The 21,669-nt window shown below is 40.8% G+C and overlaps 1 protein-coding gene across 4 annotated transcripts; it reads left to right on the forward strand.

Annotated features, from left to right (window-relative positions):
- Positions 1-307: 307 nt before the first annotated feature.
- Positions 308-20,583, forward strand: LOC308110423 (neuronal acetylcholine receptor subunit non-alpha-3-like). 4 transcript variants are annotated; one of them, XM_080464689.1, is made up of 8 exons: positions 308-634; positions 11,373-11,527; positions 14,847-14,891; positions 15,634-15,743; positions 15,842-16,355; positions 16,942-17,132; positions 18,502-18,715; positions 19,987-20,583. In XM_080464689.1, exons 1-8 carry the CDS (start codon positions 574-576, stop codon positions 20,119-20,121), a joined length of 1,425 nt encoding a protein of 474 aa, XP_080320815.1. In that variant the 5' UTR covers positions 308-573; the 3' UTR covers positions 20,122-20,583. The 4 variants fall into 4 exon arrangements, with proteins under 4 accessions (XP_080320815.1, XP_080320814.1, XP_080320816.1 ...); XM_080464688.1 differs by having other exon boundaries at positions 11,376-11,527; positions 18,502-18,733; XM_080464690.1 differs by having other exon boundaries at positions 11,376-11,527.
- The last annotated feature ends 1,086 nt before the right edge of the window (positions 20,584-21,669 follow it).

Here is a 21,669-nt window from a genome sequence, read left to right on the forward strand (position 1 = left end):
TTGTACTTCAATAATATGTTTGTTTTCTTTACATTATTAAATCTTGCGTGTAGGTTCTTTCGCTTCCGCGATTGTTTCCCATATTGACTCCTTTTACGGAAATGCAGCGTTCCGTAAATTTGGTTTAAAATCTTGGTTTTATAAAAGTGAATGAAATACATTTTGGTGTATGTTTTCCTCTGAGGATGAGGATTGGGACCAGATCTGTCAGATCTGTCCTCCCCTCCACATCCTGTCACGGGCCAGCCCTCCTCCGTCCCGCCCTCAGCCCGGATCCGCTCCGGATCATCCGTCTCTGCACCGGGACACACGCGAAAAGAAGCTACGGGAGGAAACAAAACAAGCGACCCAGCCGGAGAAAGCAGAAAAACACAGAAAATAATAAGAGAGAAAGACGCTCCTGATCGGTGGCGCGCAGGCGAGACGCGTCCTGCGGATCCAGCACCAAGCAGCTGTCCTTCAATTATTGAACCCGGTGGTCCTGAAGAGGTCCCATTTGGATGAAGAGGAGGAGCAGAAGCATCCTGTTGGACTGTGAGAAGTAAAATGATTTGAGTCTGCTCGGGGGGAAGCATGAAGTTTGCGGCTGTGGTGTTGTGGTTCTGCCTGGCTCTTGCGAAAGCTGCGGCGCAAGGTAAGGATCAGGAGACGCGCTCCTTAATATTAAACTGTTGAGCTCATGCAACTGGCACAACATGACTAAAAGCAGACAGGACAAAGCTGAAAAAATTCTTTGCATTGACTCCTCGTGTATGATCGTGTTTGCACGATGAAAACACGCGTCATCGCGTTAATGTTTCATTAATCAACCAGACTAATTAAGCAGAGTCCTGCTCAAAGCTTTTCGCAGAGGACGCATGGTTGGAGAAAAAAGAGCTGGAAATCGCGTTTAATTCAAATGTGACTGCACTTTTTAATCGTGAGAGGAAACAGGACGAATTGATGGGGGTCAGGTGAGAGGAACACGTTCATGATTTATTAAAGAGTGAGTGCGCAGCGCCCCCCTGGGGACGTCCGCCACTGAGGAGGAGCTGGACTTGACATCAGCATCAACCTCACTTTAATAAGCTTCAGTCAAAATGCAATAAACATGGCAGAGACGGGGAGAGCAATTCCCACACATAATAAAGCTGTGACTGAGGTTTGTCATAGACTTTGTTATATAAAGTATAGAGCGATAATGTGGTACTTGTGCATTTGCCTGTGTGAGGTAACATTTTGGGAACTCTTCTTCTCTAAAATCATCACAAACCTATGAGAATCAATGCAGTTTCTTCAAATGTAAAAAAACTAAAAACAAAAAAGAACCCTCTTCTACCTCATACGGACAGAAATCTAGCCCCAACTTGTATTTGTAATCCATTTAGAGGAAGTCTGCAGCAAGATAATGCCATGCGATGAAATGTATGAAAACGGATGTGTGCATCCGTGTTTTCACCTTTGACTCACATTATAAGGACTTGTTTTAAAATAGGACACAAATCAGTGCGTGCGTGTGTGTGCTTTTGTGTTAATGTGAGTCCATGCAGTTTCTCCAAAGGTTAAAAAAACTAAACAACAAACACACATAAAGCTTCCAGATGTTTAAGTTCCAAAGCAAACTATAGTTATAGTGAATTAAGTAGTATTCTTGGTCTATTTAGAAGAAGTTTGCAGTGAATTGATGCAAGCAAATACAAGGTTTTGAAATGAAGGAAAAGATACACACGTGCACGTGTGTTTTCACCTGTTAAACGGGAACATATTTCCATGATAAGGGCCTGTGTAAATTTGAACACAAAGCAGTTGTGTGTGTGTGTGCGTGTGCTTTATATTATTACAAGCTTACTGTGAAGCAGCCACTCTAATCATGAAATGGAGTGAACTTGGCAGTGCAGCCAAACTAAATATATATCTATATGAGAGAGGGAGAGAGAGAGAGAGAGAGAGAGAGAGAGAGAGAGAGAGAGACAGAGCGGGGGGCCGGGTGGTAATAATGATCATCTGTCCTTCATTGAATTAGAGGCTCTTCCAGTATTGGCCTGTTTTTAAATTCATTAGGAATCACATTCAAACTAACACTGCGCTTCCTGCAGAGGACTGTGGATTAAAGATGGAATAAGTTGGCATGAGATGATGTACTGTGACTCTACCGGCTGGGTGCACTCCAAATGAGACAAAATAAAGCATGACTCACTAACCTGTAGTGCAATGCAGATCTCTTAGTTTTGAGAGGCTCATCTTTGAGGTTTAATTCACCAGCTGAGTGCAAAAGAGATGAAGGACTTTTCCTTTGTAGTGGAGAAGCATCCATCCAACTCTGCAGCTGATTTATCTGCAGCACAGTTTTAAGGAGCTGGGGCAATCCCAGGTGACATTGCACTACTATATAGCTAACACAGAGAAACCCACACACACTCATAGACATCTTCTGTCTCGATTCTGGAAGGAAGTGGGAGCACCCATCATTCTTTTACAATGGAGTGTCACTGGAGCCGATTCCAGTTGATGGCAGGTGAAAGCAGCTTACATCCATCCAAAAACCATGGTCTACTGTGTTTTGCAAGGCTTGGAGTACCTGAAGGAAGCAGGACCACTTGAGCAAAACCCATGTAGGCACAAGAAGAATATATAGAAGTCGTTATCATAGTTATGTGAAAAGATGTCAGATGGAGAACCCGCCCAGGATTGAATTGGCAGGATTTTAAGAATTGTTTCTGATCAGCATTTGGCCTATTGAGCCAATTTGTTATGACAGCTGCTATAAACTGACCAGCGTTAGTGACATGCCATGAGCAGCCATGATGTATTCCCGCCATAGCAGCATTAGCATTACAGTGGTGTGAAAACAGTCCAGCAGGCCAATTGCAATATCTGCAATACCAGTATTTCAAGAGGTGGAAGAATCATAAATTAAAGTAAAGCAGCTGTACCGGATTAAAAGCATGAACTAAATTCTGCACTGCACTATAGCAGCTGCTCTGAAGAAGGCATCTCAAAGCAGCAACAGTCCAGCATGAATGTGGTATGAAAGCAATTACCACAAGTTTGTACAGGAAAGGTTCCTGTAGTTATTTTAGCGATGCAGATGATTTTATAAATACACACAAGAGAAAAGTGACGTGTATGTTCGGTAAACGCTGTATAACAATGAAGACAAAACATATGCCTGGTTTCTAACACAGTTTGTCTTTCGCTTCTTGACATTATATTTCAAATACCGCCTTGACAGAGCTGTACAACAAAGTACGTGACAACATCTCTTTCACCTGATAATGTTTCAGAGCCCGAGCATTTTCAGAAAATTCAGTCGTCAGCCTCGGTATTTGCTACATGCTCACCATCATTTCTAGAAAATCTAATCCCCAATTTGGTTGTATGTATCTCTCTGTGACTGTCCACTATGCTGCTGTGACAGTCCAGTTTCTCACTTGTGGGACTAACAAAGGTTTATCTTATCTTACCCCACTCCGGGTAATCATGTTCAAATTGCGAGCAAAAAGCTTAAATGTAAGAAGAATGTCCGACAGTAATTTACTGGGCGCATTAATGGCTGTTCACAGGTTGGCTCTCATGTACTTGGACAGTTCAGCACACAGGTGGTGACCTCTGGTCCTTTGGTCTTCTGATGTCCAGAGTCTTTGACATAACATGACTGTGTGTGAACCGATGTGTTTGGGCATATGCAGTCATGTACTTAAGGCCATTATGACTAATGGGGTTAAGCATTGTGAAAAGTCTTGGTTGCCCTTCAGGCATCTGTCAGAGCAGAGCCACAGCTCCGGCTGCAAAGCTTGCTTTTCTCCCTCCTTTTTTAATTCCTTTGTCCCTCAGTGGTGTGGAAGCATTCTCATTAGGAATCAGCAACTTTTAGTGGAGTTTAGGCACAAAGCTGTAGTAAAAAAGGCGAAAACACAAAGTGAAACTGTCATTCGGATCCATTAGTCTGTAGCCTAAACCGGGTTCCCTTCTGTTTTTCCTCTCTCATATTACCCCTCTCAGTGGTATTTCCCGCTGGGGCTCTGTAGTGAACAGATGGCGGTGGCGGGAAGGTGATTGTACCACTGTGTCACCCATGGGGTGTTTCAGATTGAGGAGAAGGCAGGGGGGGTTGTCTGCATGCTGGGTCACCCCTGTGCCTTTATCAATCATTACACACACGCACGCACGCACGCACGCACGCACGCACGCACGCACGCACGCACGCACGCACGCACGCACGCACGCACGCACGCACGCACGCACGCACACACACACACACAGGCCTTTGCTGCCCTACATATGTGAAAATATGCTCGCACACCTGTTTTCGTGAGGACACTGGTTTGACTGGACTGAGTCCTTCAACCCTGAAAAAGTTACAGTTTTTCTGCCGGGTTCACCGTTTTTCTCAAATAAACCTTTGATTTGATGTCTGAACCAAACTTCTGGTTTTCCTCCACAACATAAAATACACACTGAAATACCCCACTAAGTCTTTGAATCTTTTCGGTCTTTAGAAAAGGAGTCTCTGCATGCGGGAGACTGTGTGACTCAACATTTAACCCATTACTGGAGTCAAGTGGTGTTCATACTCTTACACACTGCTAAGCTGTGAAACACTAAAATACTCCATGTGAGTATGTGACATGTAAACATTGGCTGCGCCTACAAAATACTAAACAAAACTAATATATATGAGACAAATACACCCTTTACATTGAATTGTATTTACTCAGGAGGTTAAAGACTTTAAAAATACCAGTCCAAACGAAAAGCCGAATCTCATTCAATTTAAATTTATATTAAATATAAACTCGGACTTCAGAGTCCTGGTACTCCTGGAGGTTCAACATGAGAAGGTAGCAGAGTAGATTTTTGTCCACATAATACTGTAGTTTTCATGTAGAGCCATTAGTGGGTGCTGTGAGTTGGCGAGTACATGGACATTCGGATGTACAGATGATGATGCTGGACTGCTATCATATTTAACTCTCAACTACAAAACTGACAAGTCGCAGGAGAATATGGACTCGGACTCATGACACTCTGGAGGCAAACATTGCTGTTATTGTTCATCTACTGAGCATGTGCAGAACAACTATTTACTATGGCGACGGTGCGCATGCGTCGTAGCAGCATTCCTCCACGGCCAGCGCAGAGACTGAGAACGATAGTTTTCAAAAAGCATCGTTTTCCTCGTTAACATGACTATGGAGTCAGAAAGTTTTCGAAAAGTTTCAGCTTGGGAGCTGTTTTCCAGCAATTTTTTGTTTGTCACCTGAAAATTTCATGTAAATGCGGCCTTGGTTCCTCTGTATTGACTGTAATGTTAATTACCTGATGATTTTAGATTTAACCTCATTCACCACTTGTGAATTCAAAACCTTGATGGAACTTCTTGAAAAGAGCTACAGTGTTTGATTCTAACTCCAGAAGGAGCAACACATTTCATTCATCATCACAGTGATAACAGGTGGATTTGTAACTCTTTGGAGTTTGCTTGTTCCCCGCATGTGTGGGTTTTTCATACACAGAGGCATGCATTGGAAGCAAACTGGTGACTGTGGATGACTTTGCCCTGCAATGGACTGCAACAACTTCACATTCACCACATGAACTGTTTTAATGACTTCATGGGATTTAACATTGAATTCCATTAATTTCTCTCGACTTTAACCTTGACCATACCTACTAGTTTCCTACCATTACATTTAGACACACACACACATACGCTCACACACACACACGGACACTCACACACTCACTAATGCATCATAATTTGCCTACCGTCAACCCCATCCCCCCAACCAACCATCACAGTATATTCTAATCAATACTTTCCCCTTCACCTCTGCTCAAGCACACACACACACACACACACACACACACACACACACACACACACACACACACACACACAGGGTCAATCAGCGTCCCTCTGAGGGAAGGAGCTGGCTCTTGTAGAGGAATCCATCCCTGTGGCGTTGGACCACTGTGGCTCCCGTGTTCCTGTTGATGAGGATCTTGAGACCGAGCTGCCTCCTGCAGGGATGGTAGAAAGACGGATTCAGTCAACTGTATGTGCTGATGCCCCGTTTCAAGTCTTTACAATCTGAGCGGGGATCTGATGCAATGGGAGGTAATCCTTCTGACTGTGAACACAGCATGTACTTTCACTTGTGGTACAAACACACCCAACGACAAACAGGAGGAGACTGAAAGCAGATGAAATAAGGACTAATTCGTGTCCAAATGTGCTCCTCCAGATCTTTTGCTTCATAATCGACATATGCTTTTATAGGCATCGGATTTAGAACCCTCTAGGTTTGTATTTAATTTTGAATGCCTCGTCTTCACAATTTGTCCGTCAGCCTAAATTCAGTTTGCCATGATATTAGTGATAAGAAAACACGCATTAAGGCCTTTTTCACACAGTATTCATGATATTCAATCAGTTCAGCTGTTCATTTGAGTCAGATTTCGTCAGCTTTACTCTCTTCTTGTGTATTTTATAAACTTACAGTCTATTTTTAGTCTTTACAAGAACATACTGTGTTTTTAACATAGATAGACTCACAGGGCTTAAATACTATGAATGTGCCGACTCCAGTATTGGTAGTTCTCGTACTTGGAAAAAGATCCCTGATACAACCCAGTGAGTACTTCATGACATCATCCGTCAATAACAAATACAGTACATAAACTACGCATAGGGCAGAGTGTGGATTGATGCTACACAGTGCTATATGCGTACTGTATACTGTATGGCTGTTGGAGGTTTATACAGTGTCGACACAGAGGCTGTGAGGTGGTTCACTGTATTGTATAGCCTCTGCATATTGTTTGCGTATGGAGTATGAATTCGGCTTTGTGGCGATTAATAAGTACTGGTATCGGTATTCTGTACTTGCTAAAGGTTAGTACTCTTACTCCTACTTTGAAAAAAAGTGGTATCGGTGCATCCCCATTAAATACTCGCTGCATTCATTTCTATTGAATTTAATCTTACACAGGATGTTTGTTAGTCAATGCTACTTGTCCAGTGATACAATATACAAGTGCATACCTAACCAGGGATGCCCTCTGTCTCTGTCTTCAGTAAACAACATTTGCACAATCGAGGGTGTCAAGTAATGTATGCAGCATGTAGGATGTAAAGTCTGTCCAAGTTAAAATGGTAATTTGTTTTCTCCTTTCAATTCGCCTTGCTGTGTATGTTTCTTTCTCCTTGCCCCAGTTCACGTATCCTTCTGTAACGACCTCTCCCCTCCCCCCCTTGTTCTGTCTCACTCCAAGACAAGATGGAATTGCTTTGGGTCACTCTGTCTCACTCTTTCACTTATCAGCTCGCCCCACTCCACTGCTGCAATCTCCTCATTCGAACTTCTCTCTGCCGTCGATCAACAACACGGCCACACATGCCGTGCCAAACATCGGCCTCTCATGCAGACAAATGGGCTGAGCTTTGAGCTGACGAGTTACAGTGGGAGGCGTGCAAATGCTGCGTAATGCTCGGAGCATCCGGCCAACGCTGCCATCATTTGCATCTCAGCGACATGTAGTGGGAAGACGGTTCAGTTTCTCCCTCAAGGGCAAAGTGACGAGGTAGAAAACTCCTGAACAACGGTCCGTGACGTCAAACTCTGACTACAAGACTGGAGAGTGCTGCTTGGAGGACAAATCCTGTGCACAGGAGAAGTGGACAAATCACATTTGAACTTTCAAACTCCCACTGGGAATGTGGAAAGATTCAGAGAGCTTAGAAAAGTTAATGTGCTGTCACTGTGACCTGATTGTATCTGCTTGAGAAATATTATTCTCTCACAATATTTCTTTAATCACACTATAATTAAAGTGAATAATCAACTCTCACATATTTAAAATTAGATGTGGAGCAGGGCTGCCTAATTTAATGTAAATTTAAAGTTATTTCAATGTCAATATGAACTGACTGAACTGAAATACATTATGTATACATACATTTATGCTCTGCAGTTCAAAAGTATTCCATTTGAATTAATTCAAAATCCAAATTGCATGATTTAAAATATGATGGGAAATGCATTCAATCACTATTTCCCTTCTCAAAACTATCCAATTGATTAATAAAACATTTTTAATTAATTGACAGTTGCTAATATCTTCATACCTGCTGTCCACCCTTACAAAATGCTCCATTTCTGAAACGCTGGTTGGAACCATGTAGTCGAAAAAGCATAAAGAAAGAAGAAATTCAAACACGACCCAGTCACAGCTGGTGTGAATAGTGGCAAGAGAAAGAGCACTGTTATTAAGAAGAACAAATATCAGAGCTGCATAAGTGTTTGTAGTATTGCAATACTCAACAATAGTTCATATTGGTTGCTAAATAATATCGTAGAACTCAATCTGATGTGCCAGGAAGAGCAATGATTGTGAGCTTCAGCAGAGCTAAAGTCAGTTTCAAGTGAAAATGAAAACCTTAATTGCATTTTGGGCGTCCGTTTACATGACAACGGTGCTCGGAGCTGCTGCAAATGGAACTTTCTGAAAACGGCTCCCACGGTGGAACTTTTTGAAAATGCTCCAACTCGTTGAACATGTAAACGGTGGAGGAGGCAACAGTTTCCAATTGTTTATGCTCCGTTCCGATGTAGACGACAAATACGCTGCTTGCGCGCAACACACACACACCACAGCTGCAGTAAACAGTTCTTCTGCGCAGACACGATTCGACGGACAATAAAAACATTGTTTCCTCCAGACTGTCAGGACCACCAGTCCATATTCTCCTGGGTAGTTTTATGGTTGACAGTGACCCCGAATAGCAATACCACTTCATTATCTGTCCATTTGAATGTCCGTGTACTCCCATTGTTAATGTTTATAGCGTATTGTTCTGTGCGAATGTGTTTGTTTCATTAAAAAAATAATGACCAACAGCACCTACTAGTGACCCAACTTAAAAACTACATCATTACACGTCTCATGTGCTAGTTATAATGATCTGAAGACTTGCCGAGGGTTTAACCTGCCAAACTTTAATAAGGTTAATAGTATAATACTGGATCTTTTCTTTTGTGAGTCTGGTTCCTCTCAGATGTTTACAGATGAATGGCGTCCTGTGAAGGAAGAGCGTTGTTACTTGATCCCACCGTTTCCTGCTCAGCCCGAGCGTCACTCTTTAACTGACTACTATGTCTCGTGCCCGGCTGCACAAAGCGCTCTGAGCAGTTTTTGACTCCCGTGGCAGTTCTTCTGTCGGAGGTGATCATGTCAGCATGATGGTTGCGTCAGCCTTGGGAGCTGCGATGCGTTCTCTCGGCCATGACCAGCTGTCGGGCCCGGGCTGACTTGTTCGTGTGCCTCACTGCCAGACCCTGACTTCATCTGAGAGACTCGGGAGAGATGCTTCACTTTAGTCATGCATGACTTTTTGTTTCTAATTATGTAAATCTTGGAGGATGTTATACAGTCAGTATGAAAAAGTTTGAGGTCAACAACCACTAAGGTATTGTTATTTTTAAAGTTACACATCAGTACGTGATTAATATATTGATATTATATTGAATATTGTTTATGAAAGAGTGGAGCTGCTGTCTGTCTGGGTCTTAGTATTTTCTGAAGCTGTTCCCTCTGTCCAGTCCAACATTTGCAATAACTCGTACACACGGAAACATTTAGCTCTCATTCCTTAAAGCTGCATTTTGGTATTTTTTTTGCTGCTTTTAATCAGGTGTGTTGCTTTCACAATGTGCTAATAGAGCATCTTCCTTTCACTAACTCAGCTATCATATTGACCTACCACATGAATATATCAATATAGTTGATAGTTGACTTACAGCTTTTTGTTGTTTTTAAAAATCTTAATTCTGATGAGTCAATGACTTGCTGTGAAAGCTTTCTGAAGACACCCACTGAGCATTTCAACCTATTTTTATTCATCTTAAGATCTGAACTACTATTTCATGTTAATAAAAGTTACTGGAAGGAAATACACAATGCAATAAAAGACATTTTGGAAGTCACTTGCCTCTGGAAAGTAAAATTTAATTGTTTGGACTCATGCCTGAAAGATGGCCAAAGAGAGACAAATGTCTTTTTAGTATTCCGTTGGTGTCAGGATAAAAAGAGCCAAACAAAAAAAATTATTTCATAGGAGAGCCCAACTTTCAGTATGTGGATAGACATCGCAATACACATTTTCAAGATGGAATAACAGCGGATGTGTATTACAAGAGGAACTGATTTGTTTCACGTTGGAGGAAATGTATGGGCCAGATAACACCACATCTCACTCCCTTTTTTACTTTTTTGTCTTCTTCTGTTCATTTTATTCAAGATATAGAAAGGACATTCAGCATATTATGCTGTCACTAACTATTGAAGTTGATCTACATACTAGGTTTGTAACTGAATGTCAATAAAAAGAAAATAAATTAAAAAAATACAGTTTCATTTTGGTCGATGTTACACGTCTTGGGAGATTTCTAACGAATATAATTCACATTTATTCTTTTTTTTTCAAGTCACAAACATAGAAAAGTAGTAATGTAATTCTGCATGAACATTTATTATTGATTATTTGAGATGGCAGTTTTCCTTTAGATGATTTATAGAAACTCTGATAATCCCTTTCACTTTTTTCACTCAGTCAACATCAGGTCAAGATTTCAATTATATGTGTAAAAAAAACATAAAAGCTCCAAAACTAATGACAAATGTAAGACATCGGCATCGGCTACAACGTACATTGATGCAGCATCAATTACAATGAAGTACACCTGCCTCTTCAGCACAGAATATCTCACACAGCCTGCAAACAACAACAAAGATAGCACAATCGCAGAACGAAAAGGCACAGAGGCCAGAAACGTGATATTGACATCTAACTTTACCAAGCAGCTTCAGTTTCCTTTCAGTTTGCACACGACGCTTCACACTCCATCACTGTATGTGCACAAACAAAAAGAGAGAGTGGATTGATATGTGAAAATAAAACATGAAGTGAAACATGAGCGTGGCCTGTGCAGACTGTATTGATTAATACAGAAGTAAATCTTCATGAGACTCATGTGAGGCGGCAGCAGAGCAGCATGGGAAACGTGTGGCAGACAGATCAAGATGTGTGTACAACAGTTTTAAGACTGAGGAGCACAAGAGGCTCCTTTGAAATTACTAGTGAGGACTCATATTTACTATTATTGCATAAAAGTCTTTCTGCAACAGCAAAATATTGACAATACTGCATCGGGTGCAGAGACTTTCTTTAGAGGTTTTCCTTCTCGTCGCTGTTTGATGAAAGATGTAAAATCCGTGTTGATATACGTAGATGAAAGTGACAGAAATTTCTCCGTCCTCCCAGCCGATCGCTCGCGGCCTGTATGTGTCTCGTCTCCTTCGCCACATCTTCTTTCTTCCCTCTCGTTCAGCAGCTCAGGAGGACTTTGTGTCTCTGGCTGAGATGGAGGACTCCCTGCTGAGAAACCTGTTCAAGGGCTACCAGAAGTGGGTGCGTCCAGTTCAACACGCCAACGACACCATCACCGTCCGCTTCGGCCTGAAGATCTCCCAGCTGGTGGATGTGGTGAGGAAATATCACACTCACTCTCAAGCAGCTGTGCAGCATATGGGAAGGTCAAGTTATTCATTGGAAGCAGGGCGTCCACGGTGTGCCTGGAAGAACACACTTTGTACTTATGTTGCACCTGTTGGTGTAATGCACGAGAGGAGGAGCTCATTTAGATGGAGGTTTAATTTAGCCAGTTTTGTCCCATGTTGTTTTCACGTGTGATAAATTCCATTACGTTATGGTTTGAACTCTTCCAATGGGTTTCTTACAAAGGTCACAGTAAATCTTACTGTGATTTCCTCTGGAGCATCACTGCTATATTTACATGCATTATACAAATTGCTGTATTATCAAGCCTTATTTTAATACTATCTTTTCATTTGAGGTATTTTAACTCGTCGATATTCTCATTTGTTAGTAGAACAAGCTGAGACACAATGAGTTAGTAATTATTAGATGGATTTGGTCTTTCCATCCGTTGCTGTTTACAGCAATATACTGCCCACGCTTCTTTTCTTTCAAATGTTTTACAAAATGCATTTAAAGTCTAATATGTAGGTTTTACTTTCAGCACTTTCCTACTGTAGTAGCTCTGAAATCTTCCCATAATCCTCTGCTGTTTAGAGGTATATCCTGCATATGCTACACGAGAGCGGCACATTTTGGATGTAGTTGTACATACTGAAGCGAATCTCCTTTAAATATTTGAATTAGACTTCACTGCTCTGCTTTCATTATATGTTATACATAATATTCATGCTAGATATAAAAGTTTTTTAAAAAGTCTGTTGAGCAAATGGTAGCGAGGCACAGCGGCTGTGATGTTTCCTTCACAAGTCATTTCCTTTACAATGGTCTGAACCTGAGCAGGCAGCTCTTTACGGGAATTAACCTCGCTTTGTTTTATTTTAACAAGGTAATAAGATTCCATTTAGGTCCCTCTGGGAATTAGAGGAAGAAGCGCTTCACGAGTATTTAGAACAAGAGAGAGAAATTTTAAAAAGACTTAAGAAGCTCACAATGAGGGGAAAATAAACTGAAATTTCTGAACGAAATTTCGATGGTGCTGTTTATGCCAAGGACATGAACGAGTCATCAGCAGATGAGTTACTGTCATGATGATAACCGAGGAGCGAACATTGAAAGGGAGGACAAAAACAACAAGGAAGGAAGAAAGGTTAAGAGAGGTCCAGAGTGATCGTTCACAGCAGCACAGGAAGTAATGAGGCCATCAGGCTGAGAGGAACCAGACTGCATTCATTATTTACACCACACACACACACACACACACACACACACACACACACACACACACACACACACACACACACACACACACACACACACACACACACACACACACACACACACACACACACACACACTCCACAGAGGGCAACATTTTGGCAGTATCAGCATTTTACAGTCATGCATCTTTAGATGGATAACATTTAGGACTGCACCCTCTGGTGGTAATGTAACTACACTACAGATAAGATCACCATTGCCTGATTCATCTATCTATCTATCTATCTATCTATCTATCTATCTATCTATCTATCTATCTATCTATCTATCTATCTATCTATCTATTCATATATTCATAGTCATTAAAAAAATTATACAATCAGAAAGATTTGCAATACAAATACACATCAGTATTTACAACATGAAACAAACGAAGCAACAAATGAACAACAAGCACACTGGACACATTTCAAAAGGCCAAAATATACATGGGATGGTTGGCTGTGTGCTGGAGGAAGCGCACAGCAAGGTAGGAGTGTTTTATTAGCAGAGCTCCCCAGAGGTTACAAAAAGAATTCAGGCTGTTTTGCAGGATGAAACAAATAACCACAAAAATAATAACAAAAACAACTTATAAACACTCCTCCAAAAACGTCTAAAGGGAACTCAGCTCCTAACGATGGCCAGTAACTAAAGCCAAGGACAATTAACCAAGAAACACTCAAGTCCGTCACTCACTCATCTACTGTAGGCTTTATATGCTTACTGTCCCTCCCATGCGGCCAAACCATTGACAGACTTATTATACTTTACTTTAAGGCACTGCAAATACACTCACCATATAATTCACCATTCATCACCATTTTACAACTTCACCAAAGTCCTAAAATCTGAGATTAGCACAATATATTCTCCCCTCTAATCTCTGCCACACTTGGTATATTCCATTCACTTCACCATAAAAGTGTTAAAGAGCTTCTTCCTGTTTGCTGGTTGGACCTGGAACCTGCTGATGAGCAGTGAAGATATAGACAAAAACAAACATTTTGGAGGTAAATAAACAAATAATAAGAACAGGATTATGTAAGTATCTATTGCTCTTTGATCCCAACATGTCAGTATTTCAATTGGTGTAAAATGATGAGATTATGTTTATTAATAAGAACTGGAGGTGCTGGAGTAGCAGGCCGAGGCCTGTACTCACAAATATACAATCTACTCAAGTGTACATATTTACCATGATAATAAGAAGTTGATCATATTTTCTATTCAAATAATTTTAATACGGTTGTTCTATAAAGGTCAGATAAATGCATTACAGTTGTTTAGAAGTCTGCACAGTCAGGTTTAGCATCATTTATTTTACATTTTTTGCTCTCGAATATTTCACCCCTCCCTTCTTTTGGCCACTTTAAGTAGATTTTACACTTCGAATGCTCAGACAGGACTCTGATGATAGTTTTCAAAATTGAGGCCGAGTTCCTGCGAGTTGCATTTCGAGTTGAAAGGAAAGCCTGAAACCTTTTGAAAAAGTGTAAACATTCGATTACATGGGTTCATTTAGGAGAACATTCTACACTATTATGATCCATCCATTTATCATATAAACATACGAGACAGCTCTCCAGTCTATCCCCGAGCAAACACAGATAATCACACTCACATTCACATCTACAGGTGAGGTTTAACTGATTAATTAGACTAAAATGTATGTAATTTATTGTTTCTGCCCTGCACATGTCAACATGGGCTACTTGGCAAGAGCAGGAGCGAAGCATGTGGTCTTTATATATTTATTTCTGTGAATTTTTACCCAATTAGCATGTATTAACAGATACATCCTGAAGCAAAGAACTTAACCCCGGAGCTGCTACACTGAGCTGCAAGCAGAAGAAGTAATTAACCCAATCCCCTCCCTGAAAAAATGTTTTCTCTCAGGCTTACATACTTTCTTCTTCAACTTTTTTTATTTTTTTTGTCTACAGCTCCGAGTTTGCTCCTCACCTCCTCATTAGCCTCTCTTATCATTCCCAGTAAGCAGGATTATAAATAGTGGACTCACTTTCTTCATGTTTTTGTCTTGCAGGATGAAAAGAACCAGCTCATGACTACAAACGTGTGGCTCTGGCAGGTAAGGAGAAATCCTAAAACTACCTTCAAAAACTCACTTTTCTTTATTTATTCACAGTAACTGTTCCAAAAGGTAAAACTATTTCAGTTTATTGTTTCGTCAAATGTGATTTTATTATTGTATAACATTTCTTTAAAAATTTTATTCCCTTCATATTTCGTGCTGCTTGATTTTATGTGCAATGAGTGAACGACTTTGCTTCTTTTCCAAGATAATTCCAGGTGTCATTATTAAAGCTACTCACATGATCATAAGACACCGGCTTCTCTTTTGTGGAGCGCATGAGGAAAGATTATTTCACAGGTTTTGCATTTGTATTTTTCACAGAGAAGTTTGTCTTACATGTGATAACTTCCTCATTTCTTTGTTTCTTTCCATATGAACAACGATGAATTAATGAGAACCACAGAACACGTGGAGAAAACGTTGCATCTGTGCTGCATGTGGAGGATCTGTTCATGGAGAAATTATGAGCTTTCACTGGTTTCTACTTATGTAGAGTCTGGGTACATTTCAGGTCATTTTATTTGTATAGCGTCAAATACAATACGGTCTTTTCAGGGCACAGTGGAAATGAAAAACTACATTTTAACGGGAAGAAACGTAGAGAAGCAGACTTAAAGGTGAAGACTTTCTGGCCACTCTGATCTGCTGTCCGTGGTGCTGAAACAGAGGAGTCTTATTGGCTACACGTTTCAGGTTGGGCGACTTGTCATGTGTTGTTCTGATCAATGTTTTGAAGGAGTGGGTTGATGTGAAGCTAAAGTGGGACCCAGGCGACTACGGGGGGATTACTTCCATCAGAGTCCCTTCAGAGACGATCTGGCTGCCTGACATCGTTCTGTATGAAAAGTGAGTTACAAACATGTTAAAGTCGACAATGTTTGTGAACAAAATCAATTATCCTCTCATTACTGCTGCTTTTTCCTTCTTCAAATCTTGTTTTCCAGTGCTGATGGTCGCTTTGAGGGCTCCCTGATGACCAAAGCCATCGTGCGTTGGGATGGAACCATAACTTGGACTCCGCCTGCCAGCTACAAGTCCTCCTGCACCATGGACGTCACCTTCTTCCCCTTCGACCGGCAGAACTGCTCCATGAAGTTTGGGTCGTGGACCTACGATGGAAACATGGTGGACCTGGTCCTGGTGGATCACTACGTGGACCGGAAAGACTTCTTTGACAATGGCGAATGGGAGATCTTGAACGCGACCGGAGTGAAAGGCAGCAGGAGGGACGGCGTGTACTGGTACCCGTTCATCACCTACTCCTTCATCCTGAAGAGGCTGCCGTTGTTCTACACGCTCTTCCTCATCATCCCCTGCCTCGGACTGTCCTTTCTCACTGTGCTGGTCTTTTATCTCCCGTCGGACGAAGGGGAGAAACTGTCACTTTCCACATCAGTGCTGGTGTCGCTCACTGTGTTTCTGTTGGTCATAGAAGAGATCATCCCGTCTTCATCAAAGGTGCGTGACACTGATCGTACTTTAGAGTCAGTAATTTGCTTCAAATGCATGTTTTTGGACTGTGAGAGGAAACTAGAGTAAACCCACATGCATGCAGACTAAACCTCCCGCCAAGCTCAACCCGGGTTCAAACCACAGAGCCTCGGTAACCTCTGCAGGTATTTTTCCACTTTCCACGACTCTGTTTCACCTCCTTCACTCTCCTCCTCTGTTTCCTGTGCTCACTCATCCTGATTGGGATCTTAATGGCAGCGTGCCCGAATTAACACAAATCACAAACCACAGTTTTCTCAATTACCCACAGCTTAAACTACACGTCAGCTCAATTAAGAAGCTATTGACTTCAGATACATCTTGGTCCATTGTCAAACACGACGGAAAGCAAAACAGAAAATGGGAATCACCGCATTTGCAAGCGTGGCGTTGTGTTTCTGTGGGATGTCCGCATACTGGTGCATCTCAAATGACGGAAATTCATTGGAAATGTTTGTTCGGAGTGATTTGATATGCGAAATCACGTTTCATTTGTATAAATACAGCTGTATCTTAACACATATTTGCTTTCTCCTTTCATCAACTGCTGCAGGTTATTCCACTAATTGGAGAGTACCTGTTGTTCATCATGATCTTTGTCACCTTCTCCATCATCGTCACGGTCTTTGTGATCAATGTGCACCACCGCTCCTCCACCACCTATCATCCCATGGCCCCCTGGGTAAAAAGCCTGTTCCTTCAGAGACTGCCCAGACTGCTGTGTATGAGAGGACACACTGACAGGTAAACACCATCAGACACAACCAAAGGAATCCTTTTCCTGTGTTGTAAACAGTGAATATGGTCAATAGAATCAGCCATCAGAGAACTTCCAGGAGGAATTTGTTACACGAAATGTTCAGTTTGCATTTAAATGCATACGACAGATTTTAAGCTTCATGTGACTGTCTTGCAAAGAAATTATCCAGAAATAAGGTGTTTGCTAATGGAAAAAAGACTGTATTGTCCATCCATCTTCTGTACTGCTTGATCCTGTGCAGGGTCATGGGAGCCAATCCCAGACAAACACACTGGGCAGGTCATCGGTGTAACGCAGGGGAAACACACAGAGACAGAAAATACACACACGCATTCACACCTAGGGGAATTTTAGGGTCATCAATTAACCTCACATGCATGTCTTTGGATTGTTGGAGGAAACCGAAGTACCCAGAGGAAACCCAAACACATACAGGGAGAATATGCAAACTCCATACAGAAAGCCTCAGTCAGTATTTGAACCCACAGCATTCTCGCTATGAGGTGAGAGCACTGACCACTGCCCCACCGGATTGTATTGTATTTTTTTCAAAATGTGCTCTCCTTTCTGGATATGTGTATCTTTACATATGTATGTATATGTAAAACCATGTATTTAAGTTAAGTCCCCCGGCTAGCTCAGTTGGTAGAGCATGAGACTCACAATCTCAGGGTAGTGGGTTCGTGTCCCACGCCAGGTGCCACCTTCCCGTGGGCTCACCACCTACAGGAAGTTTCTTAAATGGTGCATTGTGATCTGGGTGACAGTGCTCACACTGTCACCCCCGCGACCCGGAAACGGATAAGCGGAAGAAAATGAATGAATGAATGAATGTATTTAAGTTGCTTTGTTTGTTGGTTGTTAAGCGGATAACTCAAAAACCTGTTGACAAATTTAGTAGATTTAAATATGGGTGGGATCCACATTATATTCTGACTCAAGGATCGAAAAGAAAATTCTGGTTTTTAATATAATATGAAAATTGCGATCCAGATGCATACTAAATCCAGATGCATACTAAATCCATATGAAAGTATTTGGATCCATAATAGGATCCATATATATATACGTGTACACACAGTATGTATCATGGGAAAAGGACAGCTCTGTCTTAATTCTTCACTGTTTTACTGTTCTACTGTATTTACATTTTCATCTAAAAGAAATATTGAATACGATCGAAAGAAAAAAACTTTCATGTGGTTAAACAAACTTTCATATTTTCTATCAATTTCTGAAGCCTTGTTGATATTCCAATCTTATATCAGAATGTCAATGAAATGAATCTAAAAACTGGAACTCGTATCAATTACAGGCTTCACATGCAAAATAACAAACTTTGTTCTTCCTCAGATATCACTACCCAGACTTCGAGATGCGCAGCCCGGAGCTGAAGTCCCGTCGAGGTATGGGGAGGCGGGGCGTCCCGGGGAACAGCGGCCAGCAGAGGGCGCCGCACGGCGGCAAAGAGGACGAGAGCCAGGCGTGGCTGGCGATGTTGGAGAAGGCCACGAACTCTGTCCGCTACATCAGCCGTCACATCAAGAAGGAGCACTTCATACGAGAGGTGAGTAGAACAGACGCAGTTATTAGGTTAAGGTCCTGTTTGTTCACAGCTCACTGTGAAGATAAACACAGTTACTGTTACATACTTGTGCGAAACATTGAGCTGAGTGCTGCCTGCATAGAATGTGTAGAATCAGTAAATTCTTTATAATAACATGAACCACTGGCAAAGTGTCTCCTACTTTCAAAGTATACACCTGATTGGTGAGCTTAACACCAAAATATGAACAAAAATAAGATGTGAAAATGGAAACTACAGTGACAGAGTTTTTAATCACACACTTTCTGCACATCAATCTGAAAAATTACTTTTCCACTATTCTCCAAATGTGTTCAAGAAGTCAAATTCAGGCTGGATTTTTGAAAATTCAGAGCTAGTGCAACCTCGCTGACTTCTTTGTTTCTTTATACATTATTGTAATTATTGTTTTCATGATCTAATCATATCTCTAATAGCGAATAACAGGATTGTTTACAGCTGTTGGCAATAAAAATGAAAATTATTTCTATTCTTCATGACGAAAATTATGTTAATGATTGACTTAGTAATTATAAGTTTATCGAAGATTCTCTAAATCAGTGTTAAACAAGTTTTTGTTCAGGGGTCACATACTGACAGTCCAATTTCATCTTGAATGGGCTGGACTGGTAAAATAATAACCTTCAAATTCAAACTTGAATTTTTCTTTGTCGCGCAGAAAATGTCTATTTTCACAAAACAGTTACGGTTATAAATGACAACAATCCCAACATAAAGCCAATTTTAATGAAGCCTTCTGGTGCAAAATTCAGTGAAATGTCCAGAAATCTTCTCCTATAACTGTTGCATTATGCCTGTTTTTCCAAACTCACCCTGACAGCATGGCTTTGAGGCGATAAGCTCGTATTATAGCAATGTGGCTGCTATCTTTCATGGCAGCATCACTGATATCTCAGCTCAGGTCTCAGTGTTGTGTTTTGTCTGCTACTCTGAAGAATTGTGTTTAAATTAATAAATGTTTCCTTTTGAAATTTTTACCATTTGCTTGGTGGTTTGGCCGGATTGGAGCCTCTGGTGAGCCGGTTTAAGTTTGACACCCCTGATCTGAAAGCACAGCCAGGCAGGGTAGACCACCATTTCTAAATAACTTAAGACCGTTACAAACATCATAAAGGCTTTTTAAAGTGTTTTTGAGAAGGTTTAACTTTCTGACACCCCCCCCCCCCCCCCCCCCCCGGAAAACATCCGCCCCGCACTTTGAACACACTTTCCCTCTTCGTCTGTCTCATCAGGTCGTACAAGACTGGAAATTTGTTGCTCAGGTGTTGGACCGGATCTTCCTGTGGGCTTTCCTCACTGTCTCCATCCTAGGAACTGTTCTCATCTTCACCCCTGCTCTGCATATGTACCTCAGCTCACCTTCATGAACACACACACACACACACACACACACACACACACACACACACACACACACACACACACACACACACACACACACACACACACACACACACACACACGTGTTCCCTAGTTTTTCTTTTACTGTCATTTATTAGTGAATCTCAATAAAAGATTGACACTGTATCTTTGTATTGTAGTAACAAGCTGGAGCTACAAACCTTTAACTGCCTGCAGGGTGGATCGCGGCTTGTAGTGACTTCTGGAAACTGTGACGGTCTCGGTTGACTTTAAGGTGCATGTAGGAGGGTGCAAAATGAGTGACAGCAATAAGCAGGCTTAAAGTAGCGTGAATGATTTGTATAACTGTAACATTGTAACTATACATGCAACAAAATGCACAATGTAATGTGTCACATGCACTATGTTGGTCTGAGAGCTGTACTCTCCTGTATGTTATGTAACGGAATAAAACAAAATGTGAAATCAGTTTTTGAGTGTTTGGGACAGACCCTATAATGACGGAGTGTAAACCCAAAGATTTATCCTCAGATAAAAGGGACTCATTGTTACAGACTATAACAAACAAACTCATGTAGTGTTTTATGAGGTTCCTTCAACTTTTCTTTGTGAAAATGTCTCTTGGAAAATGTGGTCAATTACTGGCTGAAATCATCATAATCCTCAATAATAAAGAAGAGAAGGTATAAATATGAAATTTAGAAGGTATAGGTATTCTAAATATAGAATAAAGAAGGTAAAAGTAGAGTACAAGTAAATAAAAAATAAAAAACTACTCAATGTCTTTGTTACTTTATAGCTAATAATGTTCAATTGCTTTGGATTTAATCTGTACAAAAGATCTATGTTGAAAGTTCAATAACAAATACCAAGTTGGTAAACACATGTAGATATGATGCAGGAATTTTCTATGTTAAAAAGATGCAGATCAAAATTTTGAATGATGACTCAAACTGTGGGTTTACTCAGTTATAATCATTGATTTAAACTATACAAAAGTAGTTATATAATAACTAAATAAAAGTACCAGAACTAAAAAAAAAAGTACACCTTTAGATTTTCCCTGACCTTTAAACTACAATAATGTCAGTATTTGTGATTCATTACTTCCAAACCCGCTTACAAGAAGATTAGCGAGGAAATTGAGATTGTATTTATTCTATTCTATTCTTTTCTATTCTATTCTATTCTATTCTATTCTATTCTATTCTATTCATTCTGCTGTTAACGATTCAGATGTATTTTGATTGTAATGATACAATACTACCACTAGATGACAGCAAACACTTTTCTTTTTTTTAACCACAAACTCCTCGATTTGTTGGTTCGACATTAGGATGCAATAGAAATACTCTAATATATGACAAATTATCATAAAATCTGAAATGTTATATACATCTGCAAGTTGTTGCATAGTCATAGAAATATCTCAGCTGTCCCTGCATCATGATGCAAGTATCACTTAAAGAATTAGTTCAGATGAATGAATCTGAGAAAGCCCTTCTCATTGTTTGCTGAGAAAATACAGCTTGTGAGGTCAGATATAACAGCAG

This window comes from Lipophrys pholis (assembly GCF_963383615.2).
Source record: "Lipophrys pholis genome assembly, chromosome: 5".
Taxonomy (NCBI): Eukaryota; Metazoa; Chordata; class Actinopteri; order Blenniiformes; family Blenniidae; genus Lipophrys; species Lipophrys pholis.

Excerpts from the sequence above, each read along its gene's own strand:
- LOC308110423 (XM_080464687.1), top strand. The coding sequence starts at position 574 with ATGAAGTTTGCGGCTGTGGTGTTGTGGTTCTGCCTGGCTCTTGCGAAA. Across the intron at positions 635-11,372 it reads TGCGAAAGCTGCGGCGCAAG|CAGCTCAGGAGGACTTTGTG; the intron begins GTAAGGATCAGG and ends CCTCTCGTTCAG. Across the intron at positions 17,133-18,501 it reads ATGAGAGGACACACTGACAG|ATATCACTACCCAGACTTCG; the intron begins GTAAACACCATC and ends GTTCTTCCTCAG.